This window comes from Homalodisca vitripennis, chromosome 2 (genome assembly GCF_021130785.1).
Source record: "Homalodisca vitripennis isolate AUS2020 chromosome 2, UT_GWSS_2.1, whole genome shotgun sequence".
Classification (NCBI taxonomy): Eukaryota; Metazoa; Arthropoda; class Insecta; order Hemiptera; family Cicadellidae; genus Homalodisca; species Homalodisca vitripennis.
This window is the reverse complement of record NC_060208.1, coordinates 126,797,362-126,813,553: the sequence shown is the minus strand read 5'-3', so window position 1 is coordinate 126,813,553 and position 16,192 is coordinate 126,797,362. Positions and strand designations below refer to the sequence as shown.

Below are 16,192 nucleotides of genomic sequence, written 5' to 3'. Positions count from 1 at the left end.
AATTTGGAGGTTTTTTAATGATTACTTTAGGGGGCTTATAAAATTAATTTCTAGTTTCAGGGAAAATTCCAAAATAAGAAAAGAAACCTTTAGAATTTTGTTGATTTTATGAAGGTCACATGCTCTGATTTATTTATCAACAAGATGTTTTGCATAATCCCTTTTAAAAAGTACATTAGACAGTCTATTATCTAGTTATGAAAGTTAGATTGATTGCTAAAGCTAACGCTAAAATAAAAAATGAAGCTAATGGAAAGACCAAAAGAGGTGGTCAGTATTTCAATGAGTATTTGTTACAGATACAATTTTCAAATATACCTTACCTGTTGGAAGGGAATAAAAATACTTTTTCCGCACATCTATTATAATATTATCAAAATTTATTTACAAGGCAAACATTTTAATTCAAATTTAATGATACCATTGCAATTTTGAATAAAATTAAATCAGATGCTCTACAGCGTACCATATTTGAAACCCTTTTTATACCCATTCTGTACGACTTATATATCAACCAACTAAGCCGTTTTATAATGATACAGCAGCATTAAAGTCTCATCATGTTCGAGTTCTAGCTTCAAAAACATTTAAAAGCACTAAACAAATGGTTGGCTTACTTATTGGAGAATTATAGTAAATGAAACAACGTCTATCCGTATTTATTTTACCATCGAACAAGAGAATTTGCCACCTCCAGTAAATACACAATACCCTCAACAGGATAACTATATTCTGCCCAAAAATGTTTTATCTATATGGAAGAAATCCCATCTATCAACACATTTTTAGGACAGAGTTTATCCTATATATATATATATATATATATATAGTATTAACTGAGTGGAAGTACCGAGATATCCATGAACTTCCAAAATAAATATCGTTTTTAAAAACTTAAATTTTTTCATAGTTACTTCTTTTATTAAGGGGATACTTAAGTTACTGTCGTTTCATACTTATGGTTATTTTCTACTTTCCGTAAAGCCGCAGTCAGACTAGGCTGTTTAGCAGCCGCTACTAACCAGCCGCCGGTAAATATCGCCATCAGCCAGCGGATCTGAAGGGTTCATATTAATTTAGGACTAGCCGCTAGTACAGTTGCTGTTGATGACTTGAAAACATTGTGTACGGTGTGTTGTGTGCACCATGTCATCTATTGGTGTGAGTCGTGAAGTTCTGAGACGTGTGTTAAATATTGGAGTTAAAGAGTTGTGTGAACAGATGTTGAAACGGAAGAAAAGGCGATGGTGGGTTAGATCCTGGATATTAAGAAGAAGCGATCTGGGGGCATCAGTAAAACCTTTTAAGGAACTAGAATTGGAAGATCCGTCATCTTATGCAAACATTTTAAGAAAGTCAGTTCCTAAATTTAAAGAGCTATTAGAGTTAGTCACTCCGCTTATCCAGAAAAAAGACACCAAATTCCGTCAGGCTATTTCAAGTAAAACAAAACTAGAAATAACTTTACGTTATCTAGCAACTGGAGACAGTTACAAGTCTTTGGCCTACCTGTTTAGAGTTCCTCATAACTCAATTTCAGTGTTCGTTCCAGAAGTGTTGAGCGGCATTTAGGAGGTTTTACAGCAGTTTATAAAGGTGCAGTAGTAGTTAACGAAACCAACACTGTTTGCAAACTAGACACGTGTTAATTCACCAGCCGCTTGTAAGCTACTAGGGGTTCACATTGGCTCGCTGGCGCCAGCGAGGGGATCACGTGACTGCCAGCGGAGGGTAGGCAGCGCTAAAAAGTTAAACATGTTCAACTTCCGATTGTGACTAGTAAACACTAGCCCGCTGGCATTCACCAGCCGCTGGTCCTGGGTCAGACTAGGCTGCTCGCTGGCAATATTACCAGCCGCTAGTTAGTAGCGGCTGCTAAACAGCCTAGTCTGACCGCGGCTTAATGAGTAGTTTAAGCGTAACATGCTATGACTAGGGAGGTAAACTTTTCAAACTACTCATTACTGACGACCCCGTAATAGCATTTTAAGCTGTCTGAATACCCTTTTAAGTTTTGTCATACATAGTTTAGTTCCTATGTTTACCAAAGCCACGGCAAGAGACGATTTCCGACAAGTTTAATATAGGACAGTTATTGCCAGAAACACTTTATTTTGGTAGTGGAAGTGTAAATCGCCTGACATTCTGAAAATTGGCAGTTGAAACATTCAACTGCTAGATCTAATTTTGTATTTTGTTTCGGCAATGATATTTATGGATATATTTCTTAAACAAAACAGTAAATTCAGCCATGGCAAACATATTTCATAATCAATATGTGGGAGGAATTTACGGGTGTTTATATTTACTGGGTGCTTGTGTATCCCATTCCATCGAATTGGGTTCGCTTAAATTATTAAAATTGTTACAGTGAAATGAAACAAATTTCAGAATGATGAAATAATGACATTTTACTATTTATTAATATTATTATTTACTTTTGGAGAATAGAGTACGATTTGAGCACCAGGTTTTATAGCCTAGTATAATCATCGAGTTTTAATTGATGGAATAACAGAACTATTGTTACTTATCAATAGATAAAAACCTACTTTTATGTAGATATACAATAACGTAATTTTTAAATACAACGAAAACATAAGAACAGAACGACATGAGTCTTTATGCAAAATCTTTTTATAAGCTCTTTTACAGTTAGCAATGTGCGACCGCCTTTGAAAATTGGCTGAAAGAGTTTAAATCAGACTACTGTAATACCGAGCTTTAAATGTGAATCCAATGTCTTCAAGCCAGGGAAACAAAATATTCGTCACCTTTTAAAATGTTTAGCCCTTGCATGGAAATGTTAGTAACCGTTTTACTGTGCTGTCTACTGTTTATCAATAACACATTTAAACTTTTGAGAATTTGTAATTCCAATATATACAAGTATTGTAAATTATAAAATAGTTAGTACACGACAGGTTGTATCAGAAGGTGAGTAAATAAATAAATGCGTGATCATGGACAGATATCATTCTGATCTTAAATTTCTTCCTGAAATGTCTCCCATGCGCTCCACCATCATTGGAAGGAGATTAGTATGAAACAGCTGTACAGTGTACACGGTATATCCAGTGCTTCAGACTTCAGCCTCAGCCATTCACTGTGCACACATGATTACTTCACCACATATATAAGAGAATATAGTTAGTATGTAAAATTATGAATAGTCTCTAAATGTATTTCATATATCAAATAAATAGTTATTGGACTGACACTTTAAACCTCTCCTTAACTATGATGTTTCTATATTTCATCATTTGTAATGTTATATAGATAACATAAAATTGTATTTCACGTGTGAATGTTAAACACGAAATAGTATCATGTCAAAATGAACAATCTACTTAGTCCACCCGCCGATGGCTCGTGACGTAAGTTACTGTTGTGAACATTATGGCAAATGGGGGAGGGGTAGTTGCTGATCCTCATCCTTCGCAAAGGAGGGTATTGATCGATAGTAATGGATGGCATTCTGTGTTTGTTAGTGGGTTGTCCATACAATACAGTGTTTCGTCTGGAATTGTAAAAGTTAATATGACTATTTTTGTTCTCAATAACTTGAAGCAAAACACTGAAACATGAATTTCTCGTGATAATGATTTACTCTTCTCGACACGCAGGTGCGTACGCAGCCGTAGTATAGTTCATGTTTAAATTGAGCTAACATAAACTGAAGCAAAATACTCAAATAGAGTAGAAAAGTAGGTTTTGGTTTCAGTCTCAGTTTTCGTGTTTGGTTCCATTTATTTTAACGTATTATTATTAATAAAATCTCTTGCTCTTTGAGTTTATTTTCAGATAACAACAGGGTAGGGTCAAAGTGAAAATGAATACTGAATAGATTAGGCTATGCCTAGTCATAGAAAAACAAAACATGTAAATTGTATAAGTAATATTCCAGTCGTTAATAAATAAAATTAAGTAGACCTTGTATTCAGTCAGAACTAGGCCCTCACACTTATGGTCCAGGCTAATTTTATCTCCTATATAAATCTACAGGATTGGTTTATTAGGCATACATATGTATGTTTCAATATTTCTAGTATTTTAAATTGGTTGTGCCAAAATAAAGTAGCTAATCAGTAAAATGATACTAAAAAGTAGTTTTAGATAAAACTTGTGTAAATGTTTACATTATCCACTTCACAATATTTTATGTTTTTCAAAAGGAAAATGCTTTAAAAGTAGACTAAATTAAATTACACTATTAAATATTGGAAAAGCCAAAAATTAAAAAACAATTCATAATAGGAATTAGTAATTGAAAGGGCTGACAGTAATGCATAGAACCATCAGCGTGGGAATTTTAATAAGGTAGGCTACTTTAATTGGCTGCAGTATAAGTGCAACACAATTGAATCAACTATCTAATGGAAATATTTAAACTCTGCCTGTTTTGCTGCAAGTGGACCTGTCTTATGCAAAGGAAAAATATAATACAACATCCGTGACATTAGAAGTAGTTAATTGCTTACACCCTACACACCCCAAAGAGAAATATTTTCTGTGAAACAAGTACTTAGTGAACAATGAGGACGATTTATGGAAAGGAGAATTTTATAAATTAAAAACTTAGGTCCATACAATGATGGATTCTAATAATCATGGTTGGAATTTGTGTTTTCTGTATACAGTTGGGTTAGGGCACTAAGGAGATACGCAAAGTGTTAAAATCATATTCGAACAATATGATGTAAACCCTTGAACATTGAAAGTGACAAAGGTACAGAGTTCATTTTATTACTTTCAATTAGTACGGTATTGATTGGAAATATCTAAACTATCGAATAAACATTTGACATATAGTTATTCACAATTAACCACTGCGAGCTGTTTTATTTTTACCAGAATAATAATATTGTTGAAAATAAATTTAATTCAATAGAGTTAATTCATTTATGTACTGATAAGGCTAGTGATATGGGCAAGAACAGTGGCGATTGACATGTGATTTTGCATCCAAATTTATTTTTAAAGATTGAACAAAGTTTAAATTGGTTACCTTGATAGTGCTGATACATTCAAGCATTTATTAATACTGTCAGACGTGTTTACCCTGTAAAAGAATCATAAGTATTAATTATGCTGCTTAAATATATAGTAAAAATAAAGTTTAGTTATTTGATGTAATTAAATACATAAATTTCTTTTACATATAAAAATATAGCTTCACTATAATACAATTTTAAAAGCCTACCTTTAACGTAATTCAGTATGACATTATTGCGAATAATGCAAAGTATAATCATGTGTTTGGTATTTGAGTAATGGCCGCAAGTACAATGACAATGTATATGCGTTATTTGTGTTAGAAGGAACGCACAAAGTAACATAAGTCACTTACGTTACAAGTTATTTTTATAAGTTTATCCTTGAAAATAGTAAAAAATAAGTAAATGTTACATTGTTATATTCATAACTTTTTATAAATATACATGGCCTAGATATATTTTTTATTTATTGTTAATATATTAATTTTAGAAATGTAAAACCAGCAGAACTATACTGTTATTTGAAATACCTATTATGTAATTTGATTCAACATTTTGTTTTCAGTACTTTTAGATAGCCATGAATATGGAGGATTCGATACTCATAAATATCAATGATTCAATGATGTATATTAAATATTCTTTATAAACTTTGCAAAAAACATTTATTTATATATTATTATAAAAATGCACATTATGAATTATTGCTGTATTGCTCGAAATGCAAATCAAAAAACAAATTGGATTTGTTTTTACTTATAAATCGAAAAATAACAGGAATTCATAGTGTATATTGATGAATAAAAGTATATTTTTAAGCTATTATTTTGTATTAGCATAAGATTTAATGAATTGTTATTAGAATTTTTCTCTTTAATTTACAACTGATTTGAACCAAATTGTTAAAAATGATAAGAATAAATATTTATAAAGTCATTGTAATTAATATTTCATTGATTCATTACATTATTAGTAAGTAAGTTACACTCACAGCCATATATAAAAAAATATCACTATAACAGAAAAATATATATTGTATTGTTAAAAGATTAATCCATCATTCATAATACTGAATAGGAAATCAAAGGGTAGTAATGTCAGTGCAGCTGTCCAGATAGAAGCAACAGTGAGTTGGTGACTCTTTACATAACACTACACATACAACTGAAGATAACAACAGTTCACACGCCATGGCATTACATGTGCCCTGCAATAATGTTTAATGGCCTGTATTTGGGACTTATCGGAAGAATATTGAACGTGATACTACTATTTTTCAATATTTAACTGTTCGCTAAACAGCAGGCCATTTTACATAATCTTCAAAAGCCGGAAAGACAGGAGGGCATGTCCTCTTAAAGCCGGACGTCTGGTCACCCTGCTCTAGAATCAACCCCATAACTGTAGCTGTACTCTTTCAATTACATTTGTAAGCCCAAAGAAATACAGGATGAGGCAGACCAACTATCTGCAATGTATAGCGAGCGGCTGAACGAAGAAAATTACCTTCTTTGTTTTGACAAAAACCTCCAGGTCGGAATATGGGTTTCTTTTTGTTAAAATGAAGAAGGTAAGTTTCTCAGTTTAGCTGCTATACATCGTGGATGGGTGGTCTGCCTCACTCTGTATAGTGACCACATAGCATAACATAATTCGAACAAAAGAAACAACAGATGAATGGAAAAGTCCTCAAAGAAGTCTATCAAAGATATTTGTTGTTTACGTTAATGTTGTAATTTTTGTATTGCGTTTGTCTCTTACGTTAGATCAGATCTGAGATAATTGCACTTCATTGGAGCTAAAAAAAAACCAATATATTTTATTACAATTACTGTTACAAATGAATGAGAGTTAATCTTCATATCTATGAAAGGCTATTTTCTACTAAATATGCATGAGATGCATTTTTCCTCAAACTAAATTTTCTTAAATAGTTTTGCAACCATGGGCAAGGGCACCTATGTATTAACTATTACGTACATATCCCACAGTTATGATTCAAATAAAATAGATGTTTGATCAAAATTTGTTTGGTATAACAAACACAATCAGTTGTATATATGCTGGGTGTTTGTATTTTTTTGCTACACATTTTATATTATTACATTTTTTATACATATTAAGAGTGATTTTTATGAATCCGTTCAGATATGGGAAGTGTTAGAAATTAGAGGACCGGTTATGAGAGTTCTTGCTGTGAAAGGATGTTTGAGCTAAAACTAGACCAAACTGCAAAGAAATCAGCTAATAACATTTCTAGTCAAAGTAACATTCAAAATCCATTTACCTTCCAATTGACCGTACACTGGCTAAAGCAAAAGCTGATGTGTTACTTATATCTGGACAACCCCGTGGATGTTTAGGAGCAGCACATCACTAACTGCAAATGTCAAGATATTGGGGTAAAAGGATGGATTAATAGGTCTAGTCTACTGCAGAGGATGGAGTTGGGGTGGGTGGAGTTCTCTTAGTGTTAAAGGCTGCTTCAAGACCAAATGTTAAGGAATATCTTTCCTTATTTTCTTTGACTGAAAGAGGCTGGAACAGAGCTAGCCTCCCTTCTCCCAAGGTGAAATGACAGAGATGTAGAGTCCACTATCCCTCTGTATGATATCTCAACAGGAGACAGCTGCTATCACCAATTTTACCTGGACATCCTATCACTCTGGAAGCGAGCACAAAGGTGCTGTTAAGACCAAGCCAAAAGTTTAACAGATCAACAGTATAAAATTCAGACTTTCATGACATAAATGTCATCTATTGTATCTTTATTACTGACCTGGAGATTCTCGCTATGCAACTGAAAATTGCAGATATAATAGAAATATTTAAAAAAAAAACAATCTAATAATAGAGTTCTAAAAGAACTAAAAGTCCGCTAGAGTTTTGAACAGCTGCTAATGTGCATTATATAGATAGAAGATATGTACTATACTGGGTGTTTCAAAATGAATGTAAAATGTGAAGTTGTTTAGTATTCATACCATTCAAGTTACAGTTTATAAATTTTACATAACAAAACAATTCACAAAAGTTTTACTTGTTGAAAATTAACATATCTACATGTGCCGTTTCCTTTATCTCCAGTAGAAAGTACCACTATTAAGGATAGCAAATAGTAAACAAAAGCTTTTTAAAAGTTTTCTAAGCTTCATAACTTGTATAAGTCTGAATCTGTAGTTATAATTCGACGTATATCCGCACAAAGTTCCATTGTAATCTTCTAAGTGATCCATCTGCAGGTTGTATTGGATTGTAAATACTATTGTAAATACAATATTGTCAATTTTAAAGTACCTCCTGTCTTTGTAAAGGCAAGAGTTATGGAATGCCTTTCTTGTAAGGCCAGGAGATTCTAAGTGAAAATCACTATCTCTCTCAAGAACATAAACTTCAAAGTAAGAGAAACTCAGCCATCCACCAATCTACAACATGGAAGAATCATTATACACTCTCAGTATAGTTTTTAGTGAAGAAAGTGTTGGGGAACTAAACATAGCTTACATATTAAAGTGGTATGTCTGGTTACTATACGAGGCACGTCCAGAAAGTAAATGTACTCAATTTATCTATAGTTAAAAAAAAAATTAAAACAAAAACATACTTGTTACACTTGTACATATGTAAGTTATTTTTCAACATAATGATCGTCCCTCTCGATGCAAGTGGTGAGCCATGGGATCAATTTTTTTATGCCTGCCTCGAAGAAGTTTCCCACCAGCTCTTTCGCCCACTTCTCCACCTCCCCATTCACCTCCTTGTCCGATGAAAACTTGTTTCCACTTATGTGCACCTTTAGGGAAATGAAGAGATGGAAATCTTAAGGGGCCAGGTCTGGGGAACACGGGAATGGTTCAAAACGTACCATCCAAAAGAGTCCAGTAGTTGCTCTGTGGCGTTGGCCATGTGAGGTCTGGCAATGTCGTGTAGCAGGCAGACTCCCTTCATCAGCATGCCCTTCCTTTTATTCTGAATCGCCCTTTTCAATTTTTTTTTTAGTGTCCTACAGTATCTTGCTGCGTTGATGGTCTCCCCGTGAGGCAGATATTCAATCAAAATTATGCCTTTATGGTCCAAAACACGGATGCCATGATTTTTTTTGCTGAAATTGTTTTTTTGAATTTCTTGGTGGAGGGTGACAAGGTGTGACGCCATTGCTGAAACTGCCTCTTAGTTTCAGGCGTGTAGTGGTCAACCCAAGTTTCGCCTCTAGTAACAATAGAGTAGAGGAATGCCTTCAAGTTTGTAGCATTCCAAAAACTTTGGAGCTCTGCACTCGATTCAACTTGTGCTGTTCTGTCAGCTGTTTTGGGACCCACCTCGCAGACAATTTCTGATATCCGAGAGTTTCTTGATCGTTTTGTGTATCAGGGATCTGGAAATTTGCGGAAACATCGCAGAAAGTTCAGCTAACGTCAAACTATGATCGTCACAGACCGCAATCTCGATTTTTCGTTGAGTTCTTCAGTCAGAATTGAAGGTCTACCGCTCCACTGATCGTCATGCACGGCAGTACGGCAATTTTTTAACTTGCGACACCACTTGTATGCACTCGTGTGATTCATAGCTCCATTACTACATAGCTCCAATAATTTTCACCCCATTAAAAATTTCAACCGGAGCTTTTCCCTTCACAACAAGATAGTGAATGATTTCGCACTTGGTGGGAGATGCGATTAGCATTTTTAGCGAAAGATACTACTGCATCGAGAGTTTTCAACACACTAATCTCGAATTCGTCTCGTTTTGAAGGGGAGGGGTGTTGCCAACATGTCGAAAAAGTATTCCCTACAGTTTTGTGAGAGTATAGTACACTTACTTTCTGGACGTGCCTCGTACAATACAAGGCTGTTAGGGTACACAAGTTTTAACGCAATAGGTGAGGCATGAAAAACAAACAAGTAACAACCAAAAACAATGCATGTGTTTTAGACCATTTTAGTTCTTGAAAATCATATTATAGCACATAAAAAAAATTCTCACTTAAAATTAAACCTAATTTGTAGAACATTAATAAAATATTTCAAACAAATGGGAGTCAATCCCTGAGGCACACAAAGCCAAAGAATTTGAAATTCAATGTTCACTATGAAATATTGTACATGGTTTTTGTAAGCTATCATTATGTTGTAAGCAATCCATCTTATAGCTTTGTCATGAAAAGTTTATTTCCTTATAACAAATTACAAGTTTTACGTAATAATATATAGCCTAAGTTTGATTATAATAATCATCTTTAGTTGAACTGGGTAACATACTTACTGTGTCAAATTTTACAGACATTCCTAAAAACATGAAAGGCTGCATTTTCTCCTGCCGATAGGATTGAAGTTATTTTTCTGTCAACTACATACACTTTGGATAAACCATGATGGTGAAGCTAGTTTCCAACATTTGAGTCTCCAATTAAATGGTAATTTGATAAGTTATTTTAGCAATAAAGTTAATCAATTACCAGTGTATGTCTGAGGTTATAGTTTATATTTAGTCTGGGAATTGAGAAAAATTCAGATAATTTGGAACTGTAAAAACACAATATGAAATTAAGGATTAGTATTTGAATATATAGTATTATATGTTTGATTATTGACATGTAGTACCGAATTTGTCGGCTTTTTATATTGTGTAAATATTTAATTTAAATTGGTTTAACTATTATGAATAAATTAGTAAACTGACATGTTTAATAACTGTTTTAAAACAGTTTTACTGGTCTGCTACATGTGCAAATCCTCCGTTCGGTGGGCAGTGAAACTCAAGGATTCTGTTCTAGGTCAGACCTTACCTTAAATTTAAGAAAGATTGAAAATCCTCAGTCATATTCATATCAAGAAAATTGAATATATTCTGGTACCCAGTATGTAAAATTTAATATTCTGTTTATATAAATTTTCTATTTCAGAATTATTGGCCAATACAATTTTAGAGATTTTAGTTTTTTTTTATATTTGTAATTTGCTAACCTGATACTTAATATCTATTTTGATTTTTGCAAATATGGGTTTTAGATAACCTGAAAGTATAAACTTTGTGTACATATTCACTTGGCAAAACCAAAGGCAGTCTAAATTAATCAAACAAAATATTCATAAAATATGCGCTGTTTTGAGGTGTATTTAAGTTTTAGTAACTTTGAAAAAATTCCAACAGACATTTTTATATTCCATAATTTGAACATATTAGTATCTTATTATGTTACACTTATTATGATCTGTTGTTAAATTTAGAATAGGCTAGCCTTACCAACTTTTTATACATTAACTCGTCTTTGATTTTATAGTGAAAAAAGGTAATGGTAACTTGTTATAATTTGCTTGTTGTCATTTTTCATTTTTTATTGTGTTCATGATGAATCTTACATGTAAAAGGTAGACAAACTGGATTGTGAACCATATATATTTATATATATATATCAGTATGTAGCTTTTTAATAGATTTACCAACCATGAATAAAAAGATTGTAATGTATTCACTTGCACTGACAAACTATTAGTTTATAATAAGAAATATAAAAGTATGTAGGGTGATTTATGTCGATTTGGTAAAATCTTACACATTCACTTGCTTCACAGATGTACAATGTTTTAAACTTATCAAGAAACTAAGTTTTGTTTAAAGCTAATGTTTAAAATAAATAAATTATTGAATAAAAGTATAGCACTTTGATGAAATATTTGTAGCAAATTAGAAAATTAATTATAAATTTGCAAAATATAATATATATATATATATATATATATATATATATAAAACAGTAAATTTTGATTAAATCTGGAGCAGTCGTCATTGCAAGCAAGCAAGTTTTTTATATCTCTTGGTGTAACAAATACTGTTGGAATATTTGTATGAAATTTATTAAAATTTTTTATTATTTAAAAAATCAAAACTCCAAATTTAATGCTCTCATCAGCTATGATAAACTGCAATATACTGCTGTTTTATAAACAAAATTATTCACTATTCCATAAGTTGTTTTTGACAGGGTGTGAAGATGATGGACACAACAGCCCCGGAACCTCTGACGCTGTCTGATGACAATGACGATGATGGCGATGATGGCTGCATGTCATCACAGAGCTCGGACTATGGTGATGACGGGGACATGATGACGTCCGGTATGCCGGACGAGGTCACCGCACAGCTGGCGGCCGCAGGTTGGCTAAATCAGCGCACGGATGGTGAATGCATTTGCTTTTGTTTTGTAGAACTTATGTTACTTTTAGTTTCTCAAACCAGGTTTGCTTTTTTTATCAGTATAGTTCTGTTACCGAATATGTAGCGTAATTGTTTTATTTTTCCTCCTAGTGTGTGTAAAAAGCATGTAGCTGATGTGTTTTTCTTTTTCTAATTTGTAGAAGAAATTTAGAAAATTCCTGTTTAGTGTTAATTTATTAAATCTGTTAAAAATATTTTGTACTAAAAAAAGTTCAATCATACAAATATTTATTGCATTTACTCTTGGAATTGGAGGGAATGCCTTCAGCCAGTGTCTACCAGCAGAGAGAGACAAAGAATGAAATCCTCATTAGTAAAAGCCGAGAGGTATATGTTTGCCATGTAGTAATGTGGGAAAAAAGAGGAGATTTTGGATGAAGAGCTGCTACCATGGGAGAGGAGTGTCCAAGGATGATCTGCAATAAATATTTTGAAAATTAAACATTAAAAAACATCTTTTAATCCATTTTAAAATAAAAAGTCAATTAAATATTCAAATCATTGGCCAATATTATGTTTATAATTTCCAACTGCATTTTAGAATACTCTTATTATTTGTTTTTATATTTAAATTATAAATCAAACAAAAATTGTTTTTTAAACTTTATAAAGCAGTATACGTTTCATAATTTTCATTTAATAAACTGCATAGACTAATCAATTTGCCTTTTAAAAACATTTTATGTATTGTAATATATCATTAGTTGTATTGCTATGACAAACAAAACTATGTAACGTAACTTATGGGCTCTTCAGTTTGAGACAGTTATGAGTCTGGGCTCTTCAGTTATGGGACGAACAAGTTATATTTTACCTCTATTATACGTTCTCAATATTATGTTTATCCAGAATTTTAAATTCTAAGACATGCTGTCAAAGGGCTAACCAAATACAAAACCTAGAGTTTTTTGACGATGGAAGGATTGACAGGATATTAAGATTTCAGGCATTTGACATTGGTACATGTAACAAAATGTATAACACCTAAGTTTTGAGGATTAAAATCCTCAGATACATAAATTCGATGAAATAGAAAAGAATATAATATAAACAAAAGCAAATTAACAGTAAATAAAGATGACATTAACTAAATATTTCTTAAAATGTTTTAAAATTTAGACGTTTTTGGCCAATGGATATAGAGTCCATGTGGAATTTTGCTCTTTAAAACCAATTGGTGTGTTTGTTGTAGTATTCTGAGATAGCCAACATATACAGTATACAGAGTGAGTTTTATGTCCTGGCACACCTGGATATAATTTTAACGGCCCGAGATATCTATGTGAAACCTTAACCCTACCTATTACAACATATTTTTTTAATTTTTAAAGTTGTTGACAATTTTGCCCCCCTTTTCTAAAGGGGGGTAAAGGGGGGCAACTAAACATTTTCAAATACAAACCCCTATCATGTGACCCCTCATTTTAAAGGGAATAAAAAAAGAAATCCAATAATGCAAACTAGAGGTCTCTACGTTTATTTTAACAGATTTTATGACAAATTTACAATTGAGGAAAGGGGGGGTAAAGGGGGGCAATTAAACATTTTCAAATACAAACCCCTATCATGTGACCCCTCATTTTAAAGGGAATAAAAAAGAAATCCAATAATTCAAACTAGAGGTCTCTACGTTTATTTCAACAGATTTTATGATAAATTTACAATAATAAAATCAGTAACTGTCTTGTCCTGTTTATCGTAACAGGAGTCAACACTAACGCAAATTCTAAAAACAGTTACCTGTTTTAATGTAGCAGGTGTTCAAACTGTTCACCTTCGGCTGTTTGAAAGTGTGCTAGACGTGTATAAAAACTTGAGACATGATAGGGTTTGTATTTGAAAATGTTTAGTTGCCCCCCTTTACTCAATTGTAAATTTGTCATAAAATCTGTTAAAATAAACGTAGAGACCTCTAGTTTGCATTATTGGATTTCTTTTTTTTATTCCCTTTAAAATGAGGGGTCACATGATAGGGGTTTGTATTTGAAAATGTTTAGTTGCCCCCCTTTATCCCCCTTTAGAAAAAGGGGACAAAATTTTCAACAACTTTAAAAATTAAAAAAATATGTTATAATAGGTAGGGTCAAGGTTTCACATAGATATCTCGGGCCGTTAAAATTATATCGAGGTGTGCCAGGACATAAAACTCACTCTGTATATAAATGTGTGTGTGTGTGTGTGTGTGTGCGTGCGTGTGTGTGTGTGCGTGCGTGTGTGCGTGCGTGTGTGTGTGCGTGCGTGCGTGTGTGTGTGTGTGTGTGTGTACGTACGAGGTATGGCTATTAAATAACGGGACTGATGCTGCAGTGGAACGAGTGCGCATGCGCCAACCAACAATGACCAACAGCTGTGTAGTTTGAGACTTCCTCTTCAGAATGCAGTTAGTCTCATTTCTGTAAACAACATTGTTGTGTCATAACCTTCATTTATGTAAGTGTTGTTATTTTATTTTGCCGGAAAAATGGTTAGCATAATAATAGAGCAACGAATTGTTATTAAATTTCACGTTAAACTTGGAAAAACCGCTACCGAAACCTATAATTTACTAAAAGAAGTGTATGTCAGTGAATGTTTATCGCGGACTCGTGTTTTTGAATGGTTTAAGCGTTTTCAAGATGGTCGACAAGACGTGGAAGATGATTCGCGGCCAGGTCGTCCTTCAACATCAAAAACAGAAGACAATGTCGAAAAAGTTGCTAATTTGATTTGGTCTGACCGACGATTAAGCATTCGTGCAGTTGCTGAATCTGTTGGCAGTGATAAAGAATGTGTACGGCAAATTTTACATGACAATTTGAACATGCGAAAAGTGTGTGCAATAATGGTACCAAAAATTCTTATGATTGATCAACAAGCAGCTCGTAAAAATGTTTGTACTGACACTTTGAATGCCATTGAAAATGACCCAAATTTATTGGAAAGAATAATAACATGTGATGAATCGTGGTTTTTTACTTATGATCCGGAAACGAAGCGCCAATCCATGCATTGGAAGACCTCAACTTCACCGAGAGCCAAAAAAGCAAGAATGATCAAGTCAATATTTAAAGCAATGATGATTGTTTTTTTCGACATTCGTGGGATTGTGTACCTTCACTGGGTTCCTGAAGGTCAAACAATTAATCAACATTACTATCTTGAGGTACTTAATAAACTACGTGAAAGAGTAAGAAAAAACGACCCGAAATGTGGAAGGACAAATCATGGATTTTGCACCAAGACAATGCGCCAGCTCATTCCGCGTTATCTGTCAAGCGGTTCCTGACCAAGTACAGCATCCCAGTGTTAGAACATCCACCTTACTCGCCAGACCTAGCACCATGCGACTTTCATCTTTTCCCTAAGGTGAAATCTGCATTGAAAGGTACGAGATTTGAATCCGTAGAAGCTGTTCAAGAAAAAGCGGCAAGACTCCTGAAAGAGTTGACAGAAGATGACTTTCAGCATTGTTTCCAACAATGGAAAATTCGCATGGAGCGTTGCAGGCATAGAGGAGTGGTGTATATTGAAGGTGATAATAAGTAATTATGTTTAAAATGAAAATAAATTTTTTTACAATATCAGTCCCGTTATTTAATAGCCATACCTTGTATGTATTAATTGTCTCACACCTAATGAAGAAGGTAGATTTCAATCCTCACAATGTAGTGTTATACATTTTATAACATATAAAGACGGCAAATGTCCAATATCTTATTGTCCTCTATTAACTTAGATATGGATTCAGTGGCAGTAGTCTATCTATCTTAACTTAATCAGACTATTTTTCTCCTTTAGTTTTATAATGTAAAATATAACAAAAGATTATCTAAAAGTAATTCTAAGTAATTGCTTTATTGTTCTTTCAATACTAATTTGTATAAAATAATTGCTATAAACCACCACTAGTCTTTATCAAGTTCAAATAATTATTATCTATGTACAAAGAGTATAATGGTAGTTGTGTGAAATTTTGATAAATGTGTAGCTTGCTTTTAATG

General features: G+C 33.1%; 1 protein-coding gene across 3 annotated transcripts in view; it reads left to right on the top strand.

The window, feature by feature from the left end:
* The first annotated feature begins 3,393 nt into the window (after positions 1–3,393).
* Positions 3,394–16,192, top strand: part of LOC124354690 (DNA-binding protein Ewg-like) — a 73,656-nt gene continuing 60,857 nt past the window's right edge. Inside the window, exons 1-3 of one of the 3 annotated variants that reach the window (XM_046805330.1) lie at positions 3,394–3,626; positions 10,277–10,410; positions 11,980–12,151. In XM_046805330.1, coding sequence (XP_046661286.1) covers positions 10,408–10,410; positions 11,980–12,151 — 175 coding nt within the window. In that variant the 5' untranslated portion in view covers positions 3,394–3,626; positions 10,277–10,407. Of the gene's footprint in view, positions 3,627–10,276; positions 10,411–11,979; positions 12,176–16,192 lie in introns of all 3 variants that reach the window. The other 2 variants (XM_046805328.1, XM_046805327.1) reach the window with 2 other exon arrangements.